The sequence below is a fragment of the Labrus mixtus genome, chromosome 4 (assembly GCF_963584025.1).
Source record: "Labrus mixtus chromosome 4, fLabMix1.1, whole genome shotgun sequence".
NCBI classification, from domain to species: domain Eukaryota; kingdom Metazoa; phylum Chordata; class Actinopteri; order Labriformes; family Labridae; genus Labrus; species Labrus mixtus.
The window spans coordinates 8,037,151-8,063,752 of NC_083615.1; the positions used below are offsets into that span (position 1 = coordinate 8,037,151).

General features: G+C 40.0%; 2 protein-coding genes across 3 annotated transcripts; one reads left to right on the top strand and one right to left on the bottom strand.

Annotated features, from left to right (window-relative positions):
- Positions 1-84: 84 nt before the first annotated feature.
- Positions 85-5,480, top strand: LOC132972630 (aquaporin-9-like). The gene is made up of 6 exons (XM_061035601.1): positions 85-382; positions 557-683; positions 1,658-1,795; positions 1,973-2,091; positions 3,216-3,433; positions 4,597-5,480. Exons 1-6 carry the CDS (start codon positions 281-283, stop codon positions 4,808-4,810), a joined length of 918 nt encoding a protein of 305 aa, XP_060891584.1. The 5' UTR covers positions 85-280; the 3' UTR covers positions 4,811-5,480.
- A 4,336-nt stretch (positions 5,481-9,816) lies between these two features.
- Positions 9,817-26,220, bottom strand: LOC132972631 (disintegrin and metalloproteinase domain-containing protein 10-like). 2 transcript variants are annotated; one of them, XM_061035603.1, is made up of 16 exons: positions 26,066-26,220; positions 23,850-24,000; positions 20,929-21,047; positions 20,638-20,796; positions 19,996-20,096; positions 17,729-17,878; positions 16,531-16,623; positions 16,259-16,442; positions 15,604-15,767; positions 15,299-15,482; positions 14,553-14,700; positions 14,267-14,450; positions 14,058-14,166; positions 13,721-13,941; positions 13,504-13,630; positions 9,817-12,860 (listed from the first exon to the last, which is right to left on the bottom strand). In XM_061035603.1, the coding sequence occupies exons 1-16, from the start codon at positions 26,130-26,132 to the stop codon at positions 12,655-12,657; spliced, it is 2,367 nt and encodes a 788-aa protein (XP_060891586.1). In that variant the 5' UTR covers positions 26,133-26,220; the 3' UTR covers positions 9,817-12,654. The 2 variants fall into 2 exon arrangements, with proteins under 2 accessions (XP_060891586.1, XP_060891585.1); XM_061035602.1 differs by having other exon boundaries at positions 17,729-17,881.
- Between the last annotated feature and the right edge of the window lie 382 nt (positions 26,221-26,602).

The window sequence follows — 26,602 nt, forward strand, 5'->3', positions numbered from 1 at the left end:
GAGAACTCAGCTCAGTGTTTCCCTTTGACGACACATAGAAAATCCTACCTGATATAATGTTTAATGACGATGCATTCACGTCAGATTGTGCACTCTAAACTTACTGAGTAGATGCGGATAAAGAGCAGAGGGATGGTTGTACAAATGGATCGATGGTCTGTGCTGAATGGCTGCAGGCCGAGCAGAGGTGGAGATCTGACACGAGAGCTCTGATCAGTCCCGGAGCTTCACACTGCTGCTGGACGTCTGGTAGTTGTATCAGCAGTTGGCACAGTGACACATGGAAAAAAATCACAAGAGAAGCATGAGGCAACACTGTGCTCTCAAACATGGAATACTTAAGGAATTCCTGGCTGAATTCCTGGGGACGTTTGTTTTGGTTGTAAGTAGAATTTTGTGTCTTTTTTGCAAGTTTTTGCAAGTTTGATATCTTGTTTTATGCTTCGTTAAGTTGCTACTTTGCTATTGTCCAGACGTGTTTTTATGATGTGTTGGTGAAAAGATTTAAGATATGCCTGTTTTGAATTTGTTGTCCTTTTTCCTCTCTGTTGGTCAGCTGTTCGGCTGTGGCTCCGTCGCTCAGACCGTCCTCAGTCGAAACACTCTGGGTGAGCCGCTCACCATCCACATCGGCTTCTCTGTGGGACTGATGATGGCGGCCTACGTGGCCGGTGGAGTGTCAGGTGAGTGTTGCAAACGTGGTTGTTGAAACTTCTGCGTCTGATCAAGTAAAAACTTCCATATCTCCCATAAGCCACCAGCAGTGTTTGGTGTTTTATTTTGAAATTCATGCAGCACAGTTTGATGAATGAGGTTATTAGATGGTGTTTAGATCAATTTTCTTCTCCACTGGCATCCTACAAAATCAAGTTTACAGTTTGTTTTCATAATTAGCTTCGTTGCTCTGTTTAATCTACTCTTAAGCTCTTCAGACCCCCAGCATTAAAATAATTCATAGTAATTACAAACAACCAGTGCCTGAACACATAAACATCCTGACACAGCTCGCTTGTATGTGTTATAATGAAATGTTACTCCTACGGCTTGCAGCTTGTAATAACATAACTTTATGACTTCCCGTCCAGCCGTGTGCCACCTCCACAGCTCAGCAGGAACGTGCCAGCGCTCCGTCCACATCCAATGAGTGTGGACTGGGCATTGATTTGTTAGCACAAGTGCACAGGCTCTCCCGGGTCATCCATAACCCTGGGCGTTAAATGTCCTTCAAATTGAATTGATCACAGGCTGCACTCGTGTGTCTATGACAGTGACCAGACTGAGTCTAAACTACACAGCACATTCTTTCCGTTTTTTCATCAAAATTATAAAAAAAAAAAAAAAAAAACGACTGGCAGAGTGTCTAATGTGTTTTTGAATTGAAAACAGGCAGGATGTGAGCACAGCCGGATGAAAAAGAGGAACAGAAAAATGCTCCTTTTGTTTTTCTTTGAATTTCTAATACTTGACCATTATTCTGCCGCTTTTATTGTGAATATACATAACAAAACCCGGCACCGCCCAGGGCACTGCTCCCCTTCTGCTGCCCCTCGTAAATGTGACACCCTCACTAATGATGGAGAGGGTACCATGCCAGACACCCCCCCCCCCCACCCGCTGCATCCCTCCCTCACTCCTCTTGCTTTGTCCTCTCTCCCAGGGGGCCATGTTAACCCTGCTGTGTCTCTGGCCATGGTGATTCTTGGCAAACTGAAGATCTGGAAGTTTCCCTTCTACGTCATAGCTCAATTTCTTGGTGCTTTCGCTGGAGCTGCTGCAGTCTTTGGAATATACCATGGTAAAAAAAAAAAAAAACTAAAAGAAAACACACATGCAGTTTAAGTCGTAAATAAAGAGCCAGCAATCATAGAACTCAGAGCGTAATCTCTGAGCTGTCAAGAGAAAAGTATTTCAGTGTCATTTTCTTTGAGATGGAATAGATCCCCTTACACTTTCTGTTTGCCCCCCCTCACAGATGCTTTCATGGACTTCACCAGTGGGATTCTGTCAGTGACAGGAATCAATGCAACAGGTCACATTTTTGCTTCTTACCCAGCGAGGCACCTGTCAGTCCTGGGCGGCTTCATTGATCAGGTGAGCTCTGCTAGACGTGACCCGACCGCCCTCCTATTCTATCTATTGTTCACCTTCGCTCCCATTCAGGCTCTAAAGCCTGCAAAGTTTGGCAATTGGAACTAAGGCAGAATTGATTGCCCCCCTTTAGTCCGAGAACACCCCCTCTTTTGCGCTGTTTTGGGTCTAATCACAGATTTCCTGGCATTCTCTGAGGGGTCAAATCTATACCCAACACCACTTTCCGTCTTTTTTAAGTGGGCTAAGTGGTGCAAAAATAACATGTCTACCAGCTTTTAACTGTTGAAAAGGACATTAAGTGAACCACTGAGTAACTCAGATAAGTGTGATTGTTGTTATGTTGAAGTGTCCTTTTGAGTTTCTGCGTAACAATAGTGTTATTCAGTCCTCTGCACTCTTTTTGGAGGAGACATACATTGGGGGTAAACAGCTGTAAGGCGGCGTTAAAGGATAACATTCAGAATGATTATTGTGAAAATGTATGTCTGACCACTTTTCAGATCATGCAGAAGTAATTATAATAATATAATGATAATAATAAAGTTTATTTATAAAGCACTTATCAAAACCAACGTCACAAAGTGCTTTACAGAAAAAATCCCAACAGTCAAATACACAACAATAAAATCCTATGAAAAAAGCATGACAAATAAAGTATATGTTAAATGTTTAAGAAATGATAATAATACATTGCAGGTTTATGATTCTGAAAAGCTGGAGAGTTCAAAGTGAGTAAACACGATAGACTCTGCAACACATCAGTTTCATGCTCTGTGTTTGAACTATGTGGAATGGCATCATCAACGGGATGTAAAGTAACAGTTTATGTTCAACTTCTGTTGCTCAAAAAACTTAAAAAAAAAAACTATTTTGCTGCATATAGTCATATTTACATGAATATAAAGTAAACAAAGCTTTAGCAGGACGTGTAGGAAGCTAAATGTTCATACACCATTTCAAGGAGACATAAACAGAGCTTAAATATAAAAATAAATTAGGGTAAAGATGATCTCTTAAAAATGGGAGAATTACAGCTGTATGTCTGAATGCTTTTTAAATGTCAGCTGTGTTGACGGTGTACCTCAGCTCTGCAGTTTATTAAACAGGACATTCATCTCCTGCAGGTGGTGGGGACGGGCATGCTGGTCCTGTGTATCCTGGCTATCATCGACGGGGAAAACATTGGAGCTCCTAAAGGTGTGGAGCCGCTGGCCATCGGTCTGATCATCATGGCCATCGGCGTGTCCATGGGGCTGAACTGCGGGTACCCCCTGAACCCGGCCAGAGACCTGGGGCCCCGACTGTTCACGGCGCTGGCAGGATGGGGGATGGAGGTGTTCAGGTAACTGCACAGCACAGAATGTCAGACACTATTTCAAATCCCCCCTCAGCTTGATTAATTAGAAAAGTCATGGTCATTTTATATGGCCCTCAATTTGTGTAAATAATATGTTAAAAAATAGCCAGCGAGAATATTAACTACAAAGAAACAAAGAAAATAAAAAAAATTTAACAAATATTTTCACAGTAATTTAAACAACCTTTATTCAATTCCTGTTTGTTCAATAGTTTTTATGTTAGCCATTTTCTGAAGCAAATGATTGAAGATGTTGCTAGCCCACTGTGGCTTTGATTTGTTTGTTAGTTTTCTAGAGGGAGCAACAATAAATGTGAAGTTGTTCTAGATATTATTTTGAACAGATTACATTATGTTGTTTGTTATAGTATTGGGTCATGCATAAATCATTTGCCCAGCCCAGAAGGTGTTTACGAGACGCAATTATTTAGAAAAAAAAGTCAGAGCCAAAACTTAAACGACACATTATATTAAAGACAGTCACACCTAAGACGTTTTGTCTTCTCACTAGAAGTCCACTACTCATTAGAAATGGGAATTAAACAAACATCCGTTTTCTGTCGTCTCTGCATCAAATCATCTCAAGATTTTAGACATGCATTTTATTTGTTAAAGGTTTTCTGCACTCAACGTAATCAGGACAGTAGAAGAAAATATGAGTCATTCTCAATGTCTTCTATCTTACATGAGTCCCATGAACACTTGTCTTTTTTTTAAACCAGCCAGCTCAAGGGCAAGAAGAAGGATTTCTGTTCTCAACGGTGCAGTTTAAGACCTCTGTGTCCTTCTTAAGTTCACTATAACATAAGGTTCAGTGTATTATTTGTGTTTGGTCTGACTATATGTGTTTTCTGTTAGCGAGTTAATTATTTTTCTGTATATTTTTTATATACTAAAAATGGCGTTAAGGAATTTCAGATATCTGCTTGGTAGTCAAATCTTGATTATATCCCTTTATCAGATTAATGTATAAAGTGAGACCTGAGCTGAGATGGAGAGTGTTGTTATATAACATCACATGCAGTGGACAGATGCGATCGATGTTTGTGAATGATCCAGTGATGGCATTAGTGAACTACATGACCTCAGTGACCGCTGCATGTGTCACTGACAGAGATACATTTCCTCCGATGTGTTTTTACACTCAGCACCGGAGACCACTGGTGGTGGATCCCCGTGGCCGGGCCCATGGTGGGCGGCGTGCTGGCAGCCGTCATCTACTACCTGCTCATCGAGCTGCACCACCAGCGCCATGAGGAGCCTGAGAAGCCCCATGTGGAGGAGGAGGAAGAGGAGGAGGAAGAGGAAGATGATGATGACAGCAGTCTTAAGGATAAATACGAGATGATCACCATGAGTTAAAAGACATTAACCTCCAGGACAGTTTTTAAATGTTTGACAGTTAACCAGGTTATTAAAACAATGCACATCTTGCATCTGTACGGACAGTTTTACATGTTTATAGCTCCTCCTCTGGTTGACTTTTGCATTGCAGCTCAGTGATGGAAGCGTTCCAACATGCAAAGTTCAAACCGCAAAGCGTAATGAATTAAGAACCATTTTTAAATGGAAAGCTACTGTTAGCCCCGCAGCTGCTGATGTTGTCTGTGTTGTGGTTCAAAAAAAAGAAGAAGGAAACAAGGAACAAGTTTGACTGTCTTTGCTGAGTAATGATCCCATCACCCAAAATGTAGTTTGTTTTGTTGTGTTTCATGAACACGTCAGTCCTGTGCGGTTACCATTGATAAGACTTTCTACATAAATGTAAATACTGTATTATAGATCCAAGATGAACCCCCGCTGTAGAGATATTTTCATGAGAACAGTTGGTATTGAACTAATAGTTGTACATGCTCCTTAAGCTCTGTTCCCAATTCATTTAGATATGATATTATAGTTTTGTTCTTTTTTGTCTTTTTACTTTAATATTTTTCTTCTTTATTTGTTATCATAATGAACCTCTCGTTCATTATAAATGTTTGTATTTTACTGAGTGTTGTTTTGTCTACATTAAAGTTTCTATAAATATCGATTTCATGAGACGTATTTTACTTCTAGGTCTCGTTAACAGTAAGTCTGGTTATTATCTTGTACATATATTCATGAGCCAAACTGCCATCACAATGACTGAGCACTTTCTTCTCAGTGCTCAGACCATTAACCCAAAGCTTCATTAGAAGAACAAAACTCAAATCTACATTTTAACATTTATGCTGAACAAGTTCTGGAGGCAGGATGATCGCCACTGACAGCAGAGGCACCAGTACATGTAGCCAGCAGGTATACCCACAAATTCTGGGCCTGAAAATTGGGGATCAATAACCAAAAGAGGAAAAAGTGTGATATTTACTCAGTAACGTCTGAAGGCAAGACAAGGAAAGTTTATTCGTATAGCACATTTCAACAACAAGGCAATTCAAAGTGCTTCACATAAGACATCAAAAGCATCATGACAGAGGAAAGAAAAGAAACATTAAAGTTTAAAAATCACTGAAATTATTAAATCTGAAAATATGTTCAAATAAAAATCATTAAAATGAAATTAATTGAAATAAATAAAGTAAAAATATAAAAAGAGTTCAAAGTTACGGTGCAGCGTTAAAATTTAAAATCTTATTAAAAGTGTTTAATGAAAGGCAGCTGTAAACAGGTGTGTCTTCAACCTGGATTTAAAAGAGCTGAGAGTTTAAGCACACCTGCAGTTTTCTGGGAGTTTGTTCCAGATATAAGGAGCATAGAAACTGAACGCTGCTTCTTCATGTTTGGTTCTGACTCTGGTGGACAGAGAGCAGACCTGTCCCAGACAACCTGAGCGGTCTGGATGGTTCGTAATTATTCAGGAGGTCACTAATGTATTTTGGCCCTAAACCTTTCAGCGCTTTATAAACCAGCAGCAGTATTTTAAAGTCTATTCTCTGACAGACTGGGAGTCAGTGTAAAGACCTCAGAACTGGACTGATGTGATCCATTTTCTTGGTTTTGTTGAGGACTCTAGCAGCAGCGTTCTGGATCAGCTGCAGTTGTCTGACTGATGTTTTAGGCAGACCTGTAAAGACACTGTTACAGTAATCAAGACGACTGAAGATAAAAGCATGGACAAGTTTTTTCCAGGTCCTGCTGGGACATAAGTCCTCTGATTCTTGATATGTTCTTCAGGTGATAGTAGGCTGACTTTGTAATTGTCTTAATGTGGCTTTTTAAAATGCAGGTCTGAGTCCATCACTACACCCAGGTTTCTCGCCTGGTTTGTGGTTTTCAATTTAACTGACTGAAGCTGATTGCTGACTCTTAGTCGCTCCTCCTTTGCTCCAAATACAACAACCTCAGTTTTGCCTTTGTTTAACTGTAGTCATACTATCTACTTTATAACATACCTGCAGAGGGAAACATCCCCTACTGGACTTTTTGCCATGTGGCTTAAATCCACACCACCACAGCTCTGTCCTTCCATGCACTACTTAGCTATTTATTTTTTTAACCTTTCCTATATGTTTTGGCAATTCAAAAGAGTCGCCTGAACTTCAGAGGTCAGAAGCCAGAACTTTCTATCTCCACACATTAAGGCCCCTGGTGGCATTATAATTAAGAGCCAGCCTCCTCTGAGGCATCACTGCAAGTCACAAACACTAACGTGCAGACTTCATTTTCTTACATACATACATAATGTCAGTTCAAACCACGGGACACACTCCTGTGGGAGGACGCCAGAAGATTATACTGTATGTCCAAAGCCCTGGCCGTGACTTGAACCCAGAACCCGCTGGCTGTGAGGCATCGGTGCTAACCACCACACTAACCTTGCGTGGCTTCCTTGTGTAACTTTTTTTGCTTTCTATTACAGAACAGTGGTTTTAAAGCGTGGTCCGATACTCCAGTGGACACTTGAACATTCTGTCCCCACACTGGAAGGCCTCTGCTGGGACTCACGTCAAGACCCAGCCTGCTTTGAGGCGACAGTGCCACTTGCATTGCTTACTTGTTCAAGTTTTACTTACTTTCCAGTAAATAATGTTAGTTAAGTAGTTTGGTAGAGGGATTTGATCCCTGCGGTGAGCTATGCAGGGTTGAACATACCTCAGCATCTACCTGTTTAAGTTTTTTTTTTATGGTTTATCAATAGCATGGTTCACAATCTGTGAGAGGAAGACAGAACACTTAAATCGAACAAATGCATGTTCCTCCATAGCATCAACAACCATAGAAACCAGCTGAACAAGGAACCGCTTCTTTGTTTCTGTGAAATCCCAAGGACACCAAAATAATTCAGTATGAGGAATGTAGTTTTGAATAGTGTGGAACAAAGACTGATGTCACTCTTCTCCCTGTAGATTTTTGTTCATTTAAAAAAAGGGGGAGAAACAAGACTTGATAATAACCTACGAAATCCCTCCAGCTGTCAGCCTATTGTAATAGTGACTTATTTCCTTGCAGCAGATGCTTTAACAAGCTAAATCCACTTTGACTAGCTTTAAGTTCCACACGACATAATCTGATGCTTGACAGTGAACTAGGACTTTTACTCTTTGCTTCCTGTGTGTTTCCATTCTTTGTTAGGCAGTCTCCAAGGTCAGCTGCTCTTTGCGATGTGTCAGCTAGACCTCAGCCCGGTCTACAGGCCGGTGCCACTTCCACAATCATGCTCTGTCACTGCACAGAGAGACAAAAGGTGCCCCTCGCTTATCAACTGTGATGTCAGCTCCTTGTACAGAGTTGGATCTCTATGTGTAGAGCAGGGTTTGTGGTATTGGCCTCTCTGGTGGGACATTGTTTGAGGCACATAGGGACATCAGCTAGAAGAGCAAACGCGTTGTAGCATTGATTATAAAAATATAAACTACAATGCAGCTCTCTGCTTGTTTTATGTAGGAAATATTGAACCTAAACTGTTGTTGTGGTCGACTGTGCTCGGTCATGTCACAGCCTGCGAGTGCAGCTGAGGATCCATATTGAAAATCAATAGATTGCTTCATTCCATTGCATGTGTTAAAGCGTGCTTTCAGGATCTGACATACACTTTTCTATGATTGTTACATCATCAAACATACTCATAATGAGGGGGGGGAAAGGTCATCAATATGTAAAGGCATAATGAGAGAGGAGCTGTGTGTGGTGCTGATGTTGGATGAAGTTCTCCCACAGCTGCTGCTCCCTCTGCTGTGGACGCCCCTCTACTGCATTCAGCTACTTACTGTACAGAAATATCAAACTCAACAAGGTGTGTTACACATACAGGATGCAATTTTCATGTCCAACATTTGAGGTGAGGAAAGATTTGTATGCAAACATCCCAAGCTACATTTTTACAAAAAATGAAAAAAAAAAAAAGATATAAAAAAAGATTGAAGATGAAAAGAAAAGGGGGGACACATTTTTTTGAGATGCTATTTAGTCTGAGACCTTTTTTTCAAAAACTGAGAGGGAAACTGTATACTTCCTAAAATCCCTTTTCTACACCTGAAGGGAAAAAATAAAACAAGGCTGCTGCAAAATTATACAACAAAACTAGTTGATAGTTTTATGACTCATTGCGCCTTTTAAAGAACACTTAAGTGATTTATAAGTGCACTCTCATAAAGTCAGAAAGCTTCTCACCGGAGATTAATTCATATACTTAAAAACTAATGTCAAAAACTAAGGTGTCATTTGGGGGTTAAATGTCTTGCAAGGATACTTTGATACGTATTGAACTGCCTAATCTAAAATTGCAATAAGTGGAAGAGCTCTTCCTACTGAACCACAGAGGTCCCTCTGATGATTACACTCCAGCAGCCACAGCAAGCTTTTATTTTGTGAGCAGTGTTCTTGTCAGGATGAAAGAACTTCAAGCTGCAGAGGTCCAGACACACTTAAAAAAATGAATATATACAGTATATATTGTGGAAACTTGTACTGCCTGTCATGAAATTTCTTCTCTTAGACGATTGTCCTGCTTGTCACCCATCTTTAATACTTTAAATATCAAGTGTAACGCAGACAGAGCTCTTTATTTCGATCTGGTTTTAAGGAGGACAAATGCCTGAAGAGAGTCGAGAACCATTGCACTCTTATCAGCCTTTCTAAGAAATGTAGCTTTCTAATATTTTTTGATTTCACACCACATTTGACGTGATCAACCACCATTTGCTTATCACCTGGCCAGAATGAACCATTGGTTTCCAGGAAACAGCACTAAATTAGTTGGGGCCCTTTAAAAAACAGAAGCTTTATGTGTTTGATGAATATTGACTTCATCAGCCGCTATGTATCTGTGGGGTTTCTCAGGGCTCTGTTTTGGCACCTCTCTACATTTGAGTTTCTTATGACCTCTTTCACGTAGACACTAAACTGCTGTACAGGAACAGAAACAGCCAAAGACAGCACACATTACAGACAGTAAACAGGGGTCTATTTTATTTTGAACCAGTCTTTTAATTAATGCATTTCAAGTACTCCAAAAATTACATCTCTTTGCACAATACAATTTGAAATCTTTTTTTTTTTTTTTTTTTAGTAAAAATGTTCAAAGTGAACAAAAATTTCCGATACTGTATAAAACACAGTGAACATTAAAATCAGACAGTAGTATTACTTTTTAATCTTGTGTTCTTTCGGCCTACATCACCTACGACATTTCAACTCAATTTGGACATTTTCAGTGCACGTTTATCTAAAAACTTCTTTTTTTTTTACCAAGACTACGAAATGAAAAAGAAAGTAAATTTACAGGCATTATTCTTCTGCTCTTCTACCCAAACCATGCCACAGGATAACGAAGACAAAAATGAGAATGTAACATTAACTCCATCACCCTGAACTGTTTTTATCATCGACGATGGTGGAGAAAAGTATCAGAAGCAAACTCCATTTCAACTAGCACATAGAAGAACATAAATAACTTAGCAGAAAGGAAAGTTTGTCACATATGAACATCTTTGAACAACTTACTCTGGAATTAGAATACAAAAAATGGAACAGATGTATCAAAATGTAATTTTTCATTTTCAAATGAAATGCTAATTTTTCGAAGTACTGTACAAGTTTACATGTAAATTCTCCAGGCGTCAACGGATGTGATTCGGCCTCGAAGATGACATTTTAAAAAGAGCTCCTTATTGTACAGACATGAGAAGTTTTAGACACCGCCGACCTGCCTGATTCATCTGCCATGTGAGATCAACTGTTGACTGTGAGACATTACTTTTAAAGTCCCCTCCAGAGCATGTGTGTGACTAGAACAACCATTAGGACAGTGTTGTAAGATATTAGCTGTGATTAGTATTGCATGCATTCAGAAAAAATAATGCCAGGATGCCAATTAAGTCAGTGCACACACACGAAAAAACCTTTGCTGAATATCTAATGCAAAACATCAAAGTTTTTACTGCCTGCGTCCAACTTTTCACCCACTCCCATAATCCTATTTGTGGGCAAAATGTAAATAAATCCTAGGACATCATGACCAGATTTTGAAATCCATTTGCTTAGTGTAACCATATGATCACTTCCCAAAGCATCCCCTCATGCTGTGCTGCAGCAGCGAGGGAAGGAAGAAAACACCTGAGGTCAAACAATCCCACAAAAAAATAAAATAAAATAAAAGCTCACATCCCTCCTTCATTTCTTCCTCTTAAAGTTTCCTGGTATGCCGATGTGAACTCACACTGACGGCTGCACTCGTGAACTCTCAAGGGGATGATGAATCTGACCAGGATGTAACTGCAGGTGATTTTTTTTTTTTTTTTTAAAGTAAATCAAACGGCAGCAGCTTGTCTCCTGTGAAAATAGTGAACACACAGAGGAATGTAATACTGTGACAGCACTGCTGCGAGGCTCCTCCCACTCGCTTTAAGACTAACAGTAACAGCTGTCAAAGTAAATAGTGTTGAGTGACATACAAATATTACAGACCTTGGTCAATTAATAGTCACATTTAATAAATGTGTCTGCATGCCCACATTGAAAAGTTCTTAGATTCGCTATCTGAAGAATAATAGAATGATTTAATCATACTTTTTTTTTTTTTTTTTACATCCACACACTGGAGTCGTTTTTAAATTTATTTCAACACTCATGTAAACTAACTCTGTAACATGATAGACTCTCACTTCTAAACTAAGCCACAGCATCCCTCCTTTCCCTCGTCTTCATATCAGAACCGGTAGACTCGTCATCTTCATCAGCTTCAGTTAGTGGTTATTCATTCTTCATTATCAAAAACATAATCAATAAAGACAATAAAAAGGTGTACCAAACTAGGCGATCTCTTTCCCTTTCTGTTCCCACGACCCCTTCCGTCATCTAGCTTGTTACACAACATGAGCGAAACATGATGTTAGAAAGACAATTAAAAAAAAAAGATGAGAAAAAGAGACCTTGAACAAAGAAGGCCTGAAAAGTGGGATATGGTGATCTTCAAATCCGAAATCTAGCAATCTAACGATAGTGACAGAGATCCACCTGATTGGACGACTGCAGGGAGAACTTGATGGCGTCAAATCCTCCACAATGAGTCGACCAAGGAACTCATCACAACCATCAATCCTTCAATAAATGTGTTAATAGTCCTGAGAGCACTAACCGAATAATCAAAGAAAAAAAAAGTGAAGAATTACACATATACAGTAGAAGAAATAGTTTGTTTTCACTTATGATACACTAAATATGTACAGTCACATGCAGAAGACTGTCTGCACGAGAGACCGGAGCCTGTGTCTTTTGCCGTTTGACATGTGTAAATCACAAAAGTGCCGCAAATCCTCACGAGTGTCTCTCATTCCTGGCAAGAATGGCGGAAAGAAAAAGAAACAAAGAAAAATAGCACGGAACAATTCACCAGCAGCCACGGGCGTGTCACTCAAAGAAGATGTTGCAATCGACCAAAAAGAAGAAAAAAAAAAAAAACACAGCACAGAATGTACTAAAGCTACACATGATTCCTTAACTCCTTGGCACTCCTTAAAAAGAAAAAAGAAGAGGTGGAAAAAGATGCTAGATCACACTGCATTTGGAAATGGCTGATGGTCGAGTCCACTCCACAAAGAGCCAATCGAGTTGCTAGATAGTGTTTTCTGTTTTCCATGTGTCTGTTTTGTCTGTCAATGGAGGATGATATGATGATGACTAACAACCATGTCAGGCTTTTCTTTGGATGGAGTGACGCTTTTGTTTCCCACTGTAGGCACAAGGAGGAGCCAAGGCATTGGGGGGAGGGGGCGGGATGCAGGGTCTCAGCGTCTCATCTGACCCATCTGATAGTTCTCTCGGGGCTGACGGTGGTGCCTCTGGGGCTGCGCCTGAGGCTGAGGCTGCCTCTGGGGTTGCCGCTGGCCGCCGTGCCTTCCGTGCCCGCCGTGCTGGTGGGAGTGCGGGTGCTGAGACTGATGCTGCACCTGGGAGTTAGCGTGCTGCTGCGCTCGCCGCCTCTTCAAAGTGCCTGTCAGGAGGAAGGCAGTTAATTAAGCTTGTTAAAAGACGGTGGGATCACTCCAAACTAAATTAAGACTTGTGACACTCTGTAAACATTTTCACTGGCGTCATCTCTCGCAGACTCAAAGGGTGTAGCAGTCTGTGGCAAACCGTAAAATATCAAATTTGAGGCATGAAAAAGCGGATGATGAAAGTGTGGCGCTATAATGTAAACAGAAAAATGTGAACACGTTTAGGACCGACACATGACATTAACTTGCATCATCTTTGTGAAAGATTGGAAAATGTAGAAAAACAGGAGAAAAGGCTTTGGCCATGGAGCTGCAACCTATACACAGTGAAAAACCAGGAAAACGGAGGACAGCCCAAGAGGACCATGGGCCTCATTCAGCAAATGATTTTAGGACAACATATTTTCTTTTAACCAACATCTTTAAGTTTGACATTTATATTGTGTGTTTTTTTTTTGTTTTTTTTAAAGTTGTGCATGTGGCTTTAACCGTGGAACAAGCAGGACATTTGACTTTCACAAAAGCCTTGAAACAAACAGATAAACTTCAAACACAAAGTCTGCTGAGGTTTATGAATAAATATGCTTTAGGATCATTTCTCCGGTGTGATTAAGTTTCTTTGTGAATCTCTGGACTCACCTGGAAGTGGTTTGGGAGGGGGAAGTTTGGGGTTACTGCTCGGAGTGTGCACGCTACAGATCTTAATGAAGCCGGCCATGAGCATGATAAGAGCAATACCCATCAACAACACTGCCCACCAATGAGCCTGGAAAAGAAGGAAACTCAAATCAGGCAAAAATTACTAACAATATTTAATAATATATATTTTTTTTCATTTTAGGAAGTTAATTCATACCACAATCCACTCTGCAATGTTCTCATAGAGCTCTGGGTTAAAGATGGCCTTCTTCAGCCTGGCCAGTGGTCCATCTGCATCCACTAAACGGCACTTCATGAACACGTCACAGTAGCCCTTGAAGTCATTGCAGGGCGAGCCAGCTGGCAGCGTAGTCACTTTCTTATTGAAGAAACGAGCCAGACGCTCCGATCCTGTGCTGCTGCATGTGTTGGGATTCACTGTGGAGACACAAATCACAGACAGTCAACACAATATACAATGACAAAGGGGGATTCAAGGCATATCTTCTTTAAATAAATGATTCATCAAGGTGGGGAGGGAGGAAATGACTCACTCTTCTCCATGCAGCAAACGTGGCACAGCTCAGTCTCATCTTTGCCATCTTGGCTGGCACAGGTACACGCCTCGAGTCCGTACTTCTCACAGATGGAGCCAGAGCAGCCCTGCGGGGGAGGAGCACGAGGACAGGCCAGATCAGACACTGAGTGCCATGAATATAAAGTTGCTATAACAACCAGTTCCTCCAGGTGTGAAGACACTTACTCCGTTGAGGCAGACTTGAGTTTCTCCATGGCAGGCGGTGAAGTTCGCCTTGGGCTCAGACGTGGGGCATTGAGGGCTTACTCCGTTACACATGCCCTGGTGAGCGCACTCTGAATCCTCCCTGCACTTCTCGTTACGGCCCTTATAGCTGCACTCGGCAGTACAACAAGGACCCTGGCTGGGACTGATGGGAGAGAAATGTGAGAGAAGTATTCAGTCAAGTGTGGTCACAGTTAATCTTGTTGAGATTCCTATAAATGATGATGCTTTAAACGAGTCCATTTACCTGCAGACTTTGTTGGGTTTTAACTTGCACTTGTTGTCTCCCTGGTTAGCGTCATAGCAGCACTGGTCTCTGCACTGATCACTGTAGCCGCAGTCACACTCCTCTCCTGGCTCCACCAGGCCGTTACCACAGATGGGCTGGCCAGACTCTGTTTGAAAAAGTAAAAAATAAGCATGGAGTCTGGCTCAGAAATCATGTCTTTCATACTTTTGTAATGAGACAGTTTTCATATCAAATGTCTGATTCCTCATACACTCAGAGCGAACAAATATTGTTCTGAAGGAGGAAAAGAAATCGGAGAGCGAGAACCTATTACAACTCTTCAGGTTTAGTTTTTGTAAAAAAGGCAAAAAGAAAATAATACAATAGCAAAGTATCAAGCTGAAACCAGCAAATTATTTTAAAAAACAAAGAAACATTTGAGACATTTATTTATAGGCTGGAGCAAAACACAGAGTTTTTGTTGCCATGACACACATGGTTAATAAGATTTTATTTTTTTATGCTACCCATTCAGATTTGTGTTGAGTGTCAATTCCACAACATGCCAAATAAACCTGGTAAAAATAAAACTGGAGTAGTGCTGTTTATTGGATCGTCTCTAAGACACTGTGGTTGAAATCTAAAACACTCATCAGTACAGAGAAAGAAAAATCTGAATTACATTGTGGTTCATTTTAAAAAGAAACATAAAGAATAAAACGTAAAATTGCATTTACAATTTGACCAAAGAAAGTACAACGTACCGACAAAACAGTTGCTCCTCTTTTTCTCCAGCACCTGGCTGATGTTGCGCACGCTACATATGGAAAACTTATTGTTGTTGAGCTTGTCTCCAGACGTAGCCCTTGCATACATGATATAATTGCCCTTTTCTTTCTTGTCTTGGCTTTTAGCTTCTCCGGGCGTGCACTCAGATCCAGAATCATGCTGAGAGTGAGACAGGAAAAAAAAAAAGAAGCCCCAGTTTAAAAGAAGAAGGGACAGAGTTTAAGATACTAATAAATTCCTCCTTGCCATACATGAAATGTGGCACATCTAAGTAACTCACCGGGGAGCCGAAGTTGTGTCCTACTTCATGTGCAAAAGTGATATGGGAGACCTTAGGAGGGACGTGGGAGGCGTAGTTCTGTACAGTGATTATGCCAGTGTTGAGAGATTTCTTCTTTCCGTCCGAGTACAGCTTGCTTTTTTCACAGATGCCTCCGGAGCTCCCTAGAAATGAAAGATCGCGGATGTTAAAGCATACCTTCTTTCAGATCACAGCTTTGTGAAATTCATGTTTTTACTTACTAAAAAAAAAAGGGACTTTCATTTATTCCATTACAGTTTGTCATCCAATAGACAGAATGTCTTACTTTAAAACATAAAAGCCCAAATGTGTTTGAAGATGTTTTTAATTTTAGATTTTGATTTTTTTTGTCATCACTGGTATGAGACACTTATCTGTCCAGTGTATTTAAAGATTGTTTCAATGTTGTTTTTTAAGAATGCAGCACAGAAATCACATTTCTAGTTTACTTAACCAGTAACAGTGTGTCTGCCTATTCTAAATAAATGAGCATGTACAACCCCACTAACCACGTATGTACCATTGGTTGTAAGTAGCCACGCTTCTGTTATCTATGACCTTATGCTTTTAAAATGCTAGCATCAAGAGGTTTGATATTTGTTGTTGACCACATGCACTGACTGTCTTTGAGTACCTGAAGGGGCGCCGACCCAGGCCAGACCCAACACCCCATCATCGAAGTCTCTGTCGGTGAAAACATAAGCCAAGCAGTAGTCGTCATGGTTCTGCTCTGAATTCAGCTCCAGGAACTTCTCCACCCCGATGTTGGCAAAGCGAAACGGGTTGGACCTGTCTCTCTCATCATTGGTGGTGTTAATCTACACAAGAGGACGACGATGAGCTCATTGGAAACGTGGAAAAATTCAAAATTCAAAAAAATAAATAAACAATCTGCAGGAGACTCACTCTGATCCTTTTCACCATGAAGCTGATGTTGCGAATACCCATGAAGTCTGTGCCCTGGTAGATGGCATCAATGGCCTTGACATGACTGGAGATCTGAGGTGAAAGACATAAACAAAAAAGAGCTTCATCCCCTGAGTCTCAAGGAACAATTTATAAAGCTGTTGAATTTCACTGCTACAACCACACTGTGTGCGCAAATATACATGGAGAGAGGCATCCGGAATGACTTCTTTCATATTGTATCTCAAGCAGTAATAACTGGAAGAGTTCAACCTTTTAAAAAACTTACTTACAGGCCTTCTGAAAAGGAGTTACATGACAAGATGGCAACCGCACTCGTTTAGCGTAAAACTGGAAATATTAGAAAGCAGGTAGCATGGGGGGGTCTACAGGTTAAGGTACACCCACCACCACCTCTCAAGTTAATTAATTGATATGTACTATCTCATTCAACAACTTGTTATCAATTTTATAGTTAAACCCTTGGAGAAAAAAGCGCATGTCAGCAGTTCCTGAAACTCACTATGGTTGTGCCCAAATTCACTCAATAATAACTTTTGAACCCACAATGTACTGTGTTTGCCATTTCGCAATGCTGTTAAATGTTTACTCTACTCCAAATAGTAGACTCAAAGTATCTCATGTATTATTGTACTGACTGTGGCCACTAACACAGCACTATAAACCACCGTGCACTACGCTCAGAGTAAGAACAGCAATGTCTTCATTTCATACAAGCACAGAGAAAAGAAGCCAAGCAGTGTCTGAAAGGCTGTTGTTGTTGTTTGCTGATGAATTACCGTAACTAGATAGCCCTCTTCATAGAAGTTCATATATACTGAGCATGATTTGGGAGGAAACCTATTTTTCTGTAGGAATGATTGCCATTTATTCAGAACTGGCCGGCTCTGAGTTTTAAATTAAAGCTTAAGCCAGGCATAACAAAAAACAACCCTTACATAGATTCATCGTTTTTGGCCTTTGTTCCTCTGTTGCAAGTGTTATGGCTCACCACTCACACCGAATAAATGCAATATTATTCCACTACCAAATGCCTTTACACTCTTAGGTGTTACTGCTGGTTAAAAATATACCTCTCCTCCAACACTAGACACGAATCCTACCTACTGACTGTGTAAATCTAATCCCTAAAGCAGCACAGTACGATGTGTCAGGTAAGTAGCTGACTGTGCGTTACCTGAGCGATGACCGCCTCTCTGGTCTTGTAGTACTTGTAGAAGAGGTGGTCCGTCTGAATGAAGAGCTGGCAGGTGTTTTTCTCAACCTGGGCCATCCTCTTCTTCCTCAGCAGAACAGGTTCATTAAAGGCAGTCTCAGTGTGGAGCTCCTGCTGTGGAGAAGAGGAAGTAGAAGATTAAATAAAACATATATGTAGCATTTTCAACCAAACAGTGGCTAAATAAATCATGTCTGGTATTTTTAGGCATTTTCAGCTACAGTATGTTCCATCTGTGCAAGTGCAACTGAAAAACATGTACTGTATGTGTACCACCAGCCTGATGGAGGGTGAGAAATCATTTAAGTAAAATCACATCAAACATAATAGAAAAAAATCCTGTTTCATTTAAAAAACATTTGTGACACATGTTATTACTGCTCGTGTATTTTATGACTCTTGAGTTTAGAAGGTGAACCTAACAGCTCCTAATATACACTTTTTTTTGTTTAAACTTCATGACATGAACCTCCTTTCTGCACTCATGTACTTCAAAACCAGATGGCATCACTGTTGGGTGTAGTCATATGTGAAACAGAGCACAACAGAGCTATTGTTTAAAGGGGAGGGGTTATTATTCACTTACCAAAAAAAAAAACTGTGTTGATGTAACATTTCCAAATAATTCTCAAGAAATAAGCTTTGGTGATGCTTTTCCTACAGGAGAACCATTGTTTTTTTTTTTTAATGCTTGTAGTCAAACCTGCCCCTAGATTTTAAGTTCAAACTTTATTACACCGTCAAGGTCTAGTCAAAACAACACAGCACTTAAATAGACAGAACGATAAATAAGATACGTTTGTGAAAGCTCCAAAAAACTTCACTTTATAACCAATGCATAATATAGAGACACACATATATATCCATATACAGACACATATATCATGCATGCATATATATGCCCCTACATCCATACATACACACACCTACAGTATATAAATAACTGTAATCATAAAAAGAGGCATCTGAACCAGTGTCTCCATAACTGGGACTGGTAGCAAACACTATTGTATCTGATGTGCGACATTACCAAGATGATTTCATTCTTAGAGGTGTCAAGTCGCCAAATAAATGCAAACACAAGATTTCTTAATACAGCTTGGAGTATTAATGTGTGCAACATCACACTTGCACTGCACCCTCTAGGTCTCTTCAGTAGTATTCTAAAAGTGTGATTCTAAGCTACTTGCATTGTCCAATACTGGCTTTCTTATAGTTTGTCCTTAAGTGTGCAGTAAACAGAGGTGTACAAAATGCTATTCAAATCAAACAGTTTCACAGCATCTGAACACAAACGGATTCCTGTGTGTAAGGATGTTTGCTGCAGCATTGCCTTCAGATATCATCATCGTCTGAAGTTTTTCTTCTTCAATGAAGAGATTTGAATTTTTTTACAGACATCTAGATTATTATTTGCCCTTTTTAAACACAGAAAAATTCAGTGTCTGACTCTCTTTAGTGCAACACATCAACACAGCACTCTTAACTGTTGTTATATTTGATATGGTGTTCAGAACCATGAACAGAACATGCAGTCAGTATGGAGACCAGCACTATACAATATACACCTATAATATTATATACTAATTCAAAAAGAACTCAGGACAAAGTTCCCCCTCGTCTCACACCATTACTTTCACTAAAGGGGGTTGACACACTATGGCCCCAGTTTACCTACAATGTCTCGTTGGCTGACCAATAAGCGAAGACTCTCACAATGTGTTTGAGGACTACTCTTAACTCTTTCAGTCATTTTAACAAGCGGCTTTTTATGATGCATCAATTAAACACATGACAACTGATAAGGACCTGTCTACAATTTCCGTTAGTGCATATTAACCCAAGTCTGTGCCATGATAAGCTTTAAAAACCCGAGCACCCTTTAGGAACTATTTGAAACTTCATCCAGAGGACTGCACGGCCCGATGTCAAGTTACTCTTTAGATTTCAATGAATGCACACAGGGCGATGATTTATTAAGCGTATCAAGTGAAGTAATAAACTATCAAAAATATAAGCAAAGAAGAACACATTTCCAAAAACGTATAAATATTGTGTAGACACCCATTAACTTTGAAACATTTGAAAAAGGTTATTCTCACCAGTGCGACTTCAAAAATTGACTGACTTTCAAAGAGGCTCCATGTTAACCTCTGGCCCTGACTTAGAACCAAACTCTCTCTCTAAAAGACACTGAAGGGTTTTGTGTGGTGTGCGGATGAGTTTACCTTGTGCAGCTCCTCGACAGCCGAGGCTTGGTACCTCTTCATCCTATCAAACACTGTGCTATCAGCACAGCCTCCCTCTGGGCCGTACTTGTGCGGATAGTCTGAGTGAAAAAAGTCAGACACAACACTGTCAGGATTATGGAAGACAATGATAGCTGCTTACCCCCTGAGTCAATCTATTTCTGGCGCTATTCACCACCTGCTAAAGGATGTACTTACAGAACACTCGAGCCTAGCTTTACAATGGGAGCTGTTACTTTCCTGTCGTTTTCATTAGCAATTCCTCTCAGATTTGTGCTTAATTAGCCTATACAATATGTACACAGATGATTTGAAATTAGGGGATGCCAGTGTGGCGAAGAAGGCTCCGTGCTGACTTTCAGTACCAACATTATAAAGTCTGCTAAAAATGAGCCTTTAGCCCGGGAGAAAAATCGTGTAACTCAGATAATGAGCACCGCAGGTATCTGCCCCCTGGAGGGTGATCACACCAACCTGCCTCTGTCAGCTCAGCTGCCCTAGCCTTGCACTTTCTCGATCACACATTTACATATACGTGCATCCAATTACATATACTCTGTGATTACAAGAAAATTGCTTGTCAGAGTGTTTGTGTTGTAGCTGCAGATGTCATAGACTCACGTATATCGTCTTCATGGTAGATGACTGAGTGGAAGGGCACATCTTTGCCCTCCAGGTACCTCTCAACAGGCTCCACGTAGTAATTGCCGTGGTAGCTTTGAATGAAGCCCTCGAACTTACCATCCACAATGGCACCGTGAGTAAGGGTACCTTTCTCACCTGGGAATCCAAAGCATCACAGAGGTGTCAGGGTATTCACACATTCATTTCATTTTTCCCTGTTTGAAAAATGCTTTGGATCACATGTCTGAAAAAAAAAAACCAATATCAAAAAGAGAAAGGCAACCGTACCATAGATTTCTCCAGTGTAGATATGTGAGGTATCATACGGAACCTCTTGTCCTGAAATCTCCACCTTTAAATCTTGGGCAAACAACTTGGTATCCCTCTTCATTCGTAAATTAAATTGCCTGAAAACGAAGAGATGAAACTATAAGCAATAAGGAAGACATGAAAGAGATGACAATAATCCCAAATAGAGCCTAACCGATTATCTGTGTGCTGTTACCGGGATATATTGGTCAAGACAGATATATCAGCACATGTTTACAAAAAAGAAATACATGTAAAGCATTAGTCTAAACAATTCCATATTGGTTGCTCTCTTCTTATTATGTGGTACTCAGAGGTTTGTCGGTTTTGAGTTCCCCAAACTGTCTGCAGATATTATTCATGTCATGGAGTGTGCTCCTATGGATTTGGGTATGGAAATGTATTAACTTCACTTCAGGTAAGCAATATGCATCCAGCATTTTAAAAAAGGAGAGTGCAAATGAAAGGGGAAAGAGGAAGAAAGGGCTCTCTTTGTTTGGCAGGGAGTATAAAATCGTAGCTGTTTCTGTTAAACAAAAGAAGTGCAGCCTTTATCTAGCAAGAGAGGGAACAAACATCAGAACATCTTGGAAAAATACTGTTTTGCTTACATGTGGCAGGGAAATAAAGATGTTAACTAATTCCAAGAGAACCAAGATCTGTGTTATTGGGTAAATATGGTCAAACTTGACGTGATGGAAAGTAAATCCTGTTGAGATGTGTACAGAACATGTTGAATCTTTCTTGGTTTCCATTTTTTTACTTAATCTTTGGGGGAAAACAAGACTTTCTACACTGAAATTCTACCTGGAAACATGCTTTTACACAAAACCAGAGAGCGGGAGGTGGATGCAGTGCAGCAAATTAAATGTAAGAACTTGTGTTGTGTCCCCAGCTTTGTAATGAATTCAGAGGAAAAGCAGCTGACACATTCTGGCTCTCAAAAGAACAGACATCTTAGTTCCGTGTGTTTGTTTGCTCAGCTCTTATCATTCTTTTCCCTTTTAAGCAACATCAGTGTTTGGGAACAGCAGGCCCTGCTACAGGCAGGACGATAAAGAGCCTATGCCAAGCTCCAAGCCAGATGGTCTTGACTTTGTCATGGAGAGTGTAGGGATTTTCACTCAAACAACACTACCACTTCAAAATGCTGGATGAAGGACCATCGCAAGGATCATATGTATGAATTCATGCATCTTCTTTACCTGGAGGGGGTAGCCACCCAGGTATCAAATGTACACAAACACCTGATCCGTCACAGGGAAACAAACAACTTACACTCAAGCACAATATCTATGTCACCTGACCTGTTTTTAGATTATGGCAGGAAATCAGAATGAACCCACTATTGGGCTGCATAATTCATCAAAATTGATATATAGATAAATAAAGTATCCATATCACAGAAGCTGTGTGTAGCATTTAAATGTTGCACTGTGGTGATGCAGAGATGCCCTGGCCTGGAAGTCATATTCTCCAGTTATAAGAAAATATGTTTGTTAGTATAGACCCCTTACAAATGTCACATCGCTTTGATGGTAAAAGTCTTTCACTGAAAATAAACAGTGATACAAAAATGATTATATCCACTTATCATTACAGATTGCCTTACATCCATTCCTCCACTATTGTACAGCCCTGGCTGCCACTCATAATGACCATTATCACCTAACTTTGTGACTGTTGTCTAAAATAACTGTGTTATATCAATCAATGTTACAAAATACAGTAGAGATCCTCTCATTTCCCCCCTTACGATATAGACTCCAATATCTAAACTTGAGTATTGGCTGATACGGAGTGTCCCTCTGATATTAGTGTTATAAAAATATATACCGGTACATAAGATCACGAAAAAGTCACTTATTTCTGCCATTTTACCCGCTTAATTGACTAACTTTACACTTTTAGCAAGCAACACACTATTTGTATCTGTTCTTGTCAGAAGATAATCTACCAGAAACCAGCTACCTTGAGAGGGGCTTGTTGATTATGGTTCTGTGGCATACACTCTCTCATATTGAATTTTGGGAACTTAAGAGGTTGATACCGATCCCTCCCAAGAATCGGAACAACAGAAAATACAAGTTACAATAATCTAAAAACTAAAGTTGTAAATACATAAAGAGCCAATATTCCCATGCATACAAATTGTAAACTGAGAATATGGGAGTAGGGAATGCATAGTATTTTGAATAGTTAAATGTCTTTGGATGCACCATTTGATACTGTTTTTTTTGCTCTAAAGTTAAGTACAAAACTACACAGAAAGAAACTTCAACGAGATTTGAAATCCATCATTGTAGAGCAAGTGGCCCTATTCAGACTGCCGCTTCAGGGCACCGTTGACGTTTCCCTTCAATCTAAATATCACACAGACGCATAATGAGGGGACAATGGGTACCTAATTCCGAAGGAGCAGCAGAGGTGATACAGGTGGGAGGTGGGATCCGCAGACACAGAGGGGAAGTGCAATACTAAGTGTTTGTGCATGTCTGACTGTGTGTATGTGGAGCTCCTGCTGTGCTGTGTTTCCGCACAACAAATGAAAATGAGAATTCACAGATTGGGACAAGGATATCACACCGTCCTGGAATCAGTATCTATATGCTGATGGCTGAGCTTAGTTACAACACTTTTCCAGAAACACATTTTGCAAAAAGGCTTATGATTTATAAGACGGGACCAAATGTAAAAAAAACTTTCAATCAAAACAGCAAATCTCTGCAACAGCTACCCTCTATTTTTAACCATAAACAACAATGTAGGCATATCATGTGATGAGCTTTGAAATGTATAAGCAGACAGGTAAATAAAGACATAGATAAGAAGAGACAAAAACAGACTGAGACCCAGACAAAGTTTCCCCTCAGGTTATTATGTGGAACAAATTGACAAACCTTCCATGGGCATGAAAATCTAAATGAAGGAACTTGTCTTCATGAGAGAGCGCCCTCTTGGCCCTCTGATGCTTGCTGTGCACAAGCTCTGTGTCGTAGGACAGGCCTTCATAGTGACGGATGTACTTGTTCAGGGGATTTCTATAGTGTCCTATGTGAAAAGAAAAGAGAAACTCTTGTTATCAGCGAAAAGTGATATGACGCCCTTATAGAACCGAAATAAGTTACAACACACAAACCAATATAAGTACAGTCGTTCATTCAAGGTTGAACATGCATGTAACTGTGTATTTATACTGTATGAGCCCTAACCCTTGCTCTGAATTTGTTAAGTAAACATTATAGGTTTATGGTAATATAAAAATAAACAAATTCACTCCAAAAAATTTAGGAAATTAAAAACAAAAAAGTTACTAAGCTTGTGAAAGACACTTTTTGACTGTCATATTCATTATTTTTAGTATGGCAGTCAACCTGAAGCTTTAGATAATTTATTATGTCTCTTTTGGGTGACAATACAGTTTTTCAGCAAAGTTTTCAGAGTCAAAAACTTGACATGGTACATCAAAAAAAAAATTCAGGCAGGCACACAAAAAATTGATGATCAGGGCAGATGTCTAAAAGGCAGGGTTACTAAAAACTGACAGCATACCAGTAGTCTGTGTTTTAAAATTCAGCTAAATCCATTTGAATCAAATGAAGGCCGGTTCTGGAGCTCAAGCAAATGTCCCAGAGTTATTATTTATCCACCAGAAGAGTGGGTGGTGGGCTCTGGGAAAAAAATAATTCTGGAGCACCTCCACCCATTTCTCCAACTTCTTCACACTCAAAAAGCATGCTTGAAAACAGTTATTTAGTTAAGACAATTACGGCCCTCCGGTAAGTGGATTTGTTTTTGATGTTTGCATAGTATACTGGGCATACAGGCTAATATGAAAAAAAAAACACACACACACATGTACCCACATGCCAACCAAAAGAGAGTGCTTTCAGTAAACACAGTAATTAGTTCTGTCTGACACATAATTACACCTGACTAGTGAGCCATAAACTACAAGACTCAGTCTAAGTATGTAACATAGATGGTTAAGTAGCCCAGGCTTCAGTTATTTCCTGTTCATGTGAATTATGAAATATTGAAATGCTAACATTAAATATTTCAGTGAGGTGACTATGAAAAAGAAGGCAATGACTGCAATTTCTAAATGTCTTACAGCAAATACAATACTGAACATTGACCATTCAATACTGACAAGAAATATTAAAAAAATCACACACAATAACAACAGAAAGTAAGAAAGAAACACCAAAAGCAACATTTGATGTTAATTTAAACAAGTCAATTGGCCTGTTTTATGTTGACAGTTTGACAAGAGATCAATCTTGTGGTTAAAAAAAACATTAATAATGTCAAATTTAATTATGAACCTTATATCTAACTCCCTTTAAAGTCAGAAACCTCAATTGTATTTGGGTATATAGGTATAAAGTCCAGTAGCACAATATAGCAGGTGTTCGATACCTGGTGCATATCCCAAATCATTACAGAGTTTAAATGAATAATTATTATTATAATAATAATAAAACAGATATTATTTAACATATTTTTAAGATAAACTAGAATATATAGCGAGGACAGCAGACACACACTGTGACTATCAGAGAAACAAAAAAATAAATAAAAAAAATTCTGGAAACTTGTGTCATTTAAATATTGCAAAGGCAGAAATGTGGTTGGTTACAATTTAAATTTAAACTTCATTGCTGTTGACAGAAAAAAAAAAACCCCGTTAGCTGCTAAAGCTTCAGCTAGCATTCAGCTAAGGGTCCGTTAACCCAGTCGGTATCCCCCGTCCTCTCATAACAATGGCTGTCGGCGCTATGCACACGATAACAACAAAACCGAGCCAACGCTGACAATACAACCGGTGACAACACATGGAAACAACTCCTCAGTGTGCGATTCATTCAATAAACCGCACGAATAACAGTCAGCTTTTACGCGTTGTGTGATTTGTAAGCTTGAACTAAATACGGCAAAAAGGGTGCAGTCCTCTTCATAACAAGCAGGCCCCGCTGCTGATCCTCTCTGTTAGCTCACAAGGCTATCAGCCTTTTCTGCTGCCTCTCTCTCTCTCTCTGTCTCTCTCTGCTCCCGCTTGCTTCAGGAATTCAACACAACTTGAAAGGTTTTCCGCTGAAAACGCCTCACTCACCTTGGGCGTCGTTTAGTAAACACGCGAAGAGAAAAACTTTAAGAAGAAGCATTTCTGCCAAATCCATTGTTAGAGCATTGATGCCGTTTTCACTTTATTGTCCTACTTAGATAGGCGCAGACGCCCTGTGTGTTTATTGCACCTTCCTCCTCTCATCGCCTCCTCTCGCCAACGTCGTGACGTCAGACGCTTCACAGCTTGGGCAACCCCCCCCTCGCTCTCTCTCTCTCCCCCCCCCCTCCTCTCTCCCTCCCTGCATCCACGGTAAAGGCCTGCATACATTACCGCCCGCCCCATACACGTCAACAACCATACTGGGCGTTATATTTACAGTCTATGCAATCTGTTTTTTCACATTTTTTCCCCCTCAATTTAACGCTCACTCAAAAACAAAATCTAAAAATAATACCAAATACCCAAAATTACAAAAATCACAGCGTTTGTCCTGTGGTTATGTGACTTCTGTCACGTCACATGATACCCGTATTGTGTTTTTATTGTCTATTATTTCCCAAGGAAGACTCAGCTAAGTCTAAA

Bases quoted from the DNA above. Each gene is read 5' to 3' on its own strand.
- LOC132972630 (XM_061035601.1), top strand. From the start codon at position 281: ATGGAAAAAAATCACAAGAGAAGCATGAGGCAACACTGTGCTCTCAAA. The intron at 383-556 runs GTAAGTAGAATT...TCTGTTGGTCAG, and splicing joins TGGGGACGTTTGTTTTGGTT to CTGTTCGGCTGTGGCTCCGT. The intron at 2,092-3,215 runs GTGAGCTCTGCT...CATCTCCTGCAG, and splicing joins TGGGCGGCTTCATTGATCAG to GTGGTGGGGACGGGCATGCT.
- LOC132972631 (XM_061035602.1), bottom strand. From the start codon at position 26,132: ATGGATTTGGCAGAAATGCTTCTTCTTAAAGTTTTTCTCTTCGCGTGT. The intron at 21,048-23,849 runs GTTTGTCAATTT...CTTCGTTTTCAG, and splicing joins GATTTTCATGCCCATGGAAG to GCAATTTAATTTACGAATGA. The intron at 20,797-20,928 runs GTACGGTTGCCT...TTGGATTCCCAG, and splicing joins CTACACTGGAGAAATCTATG to GTGAGAAAGGTACCCTTACT.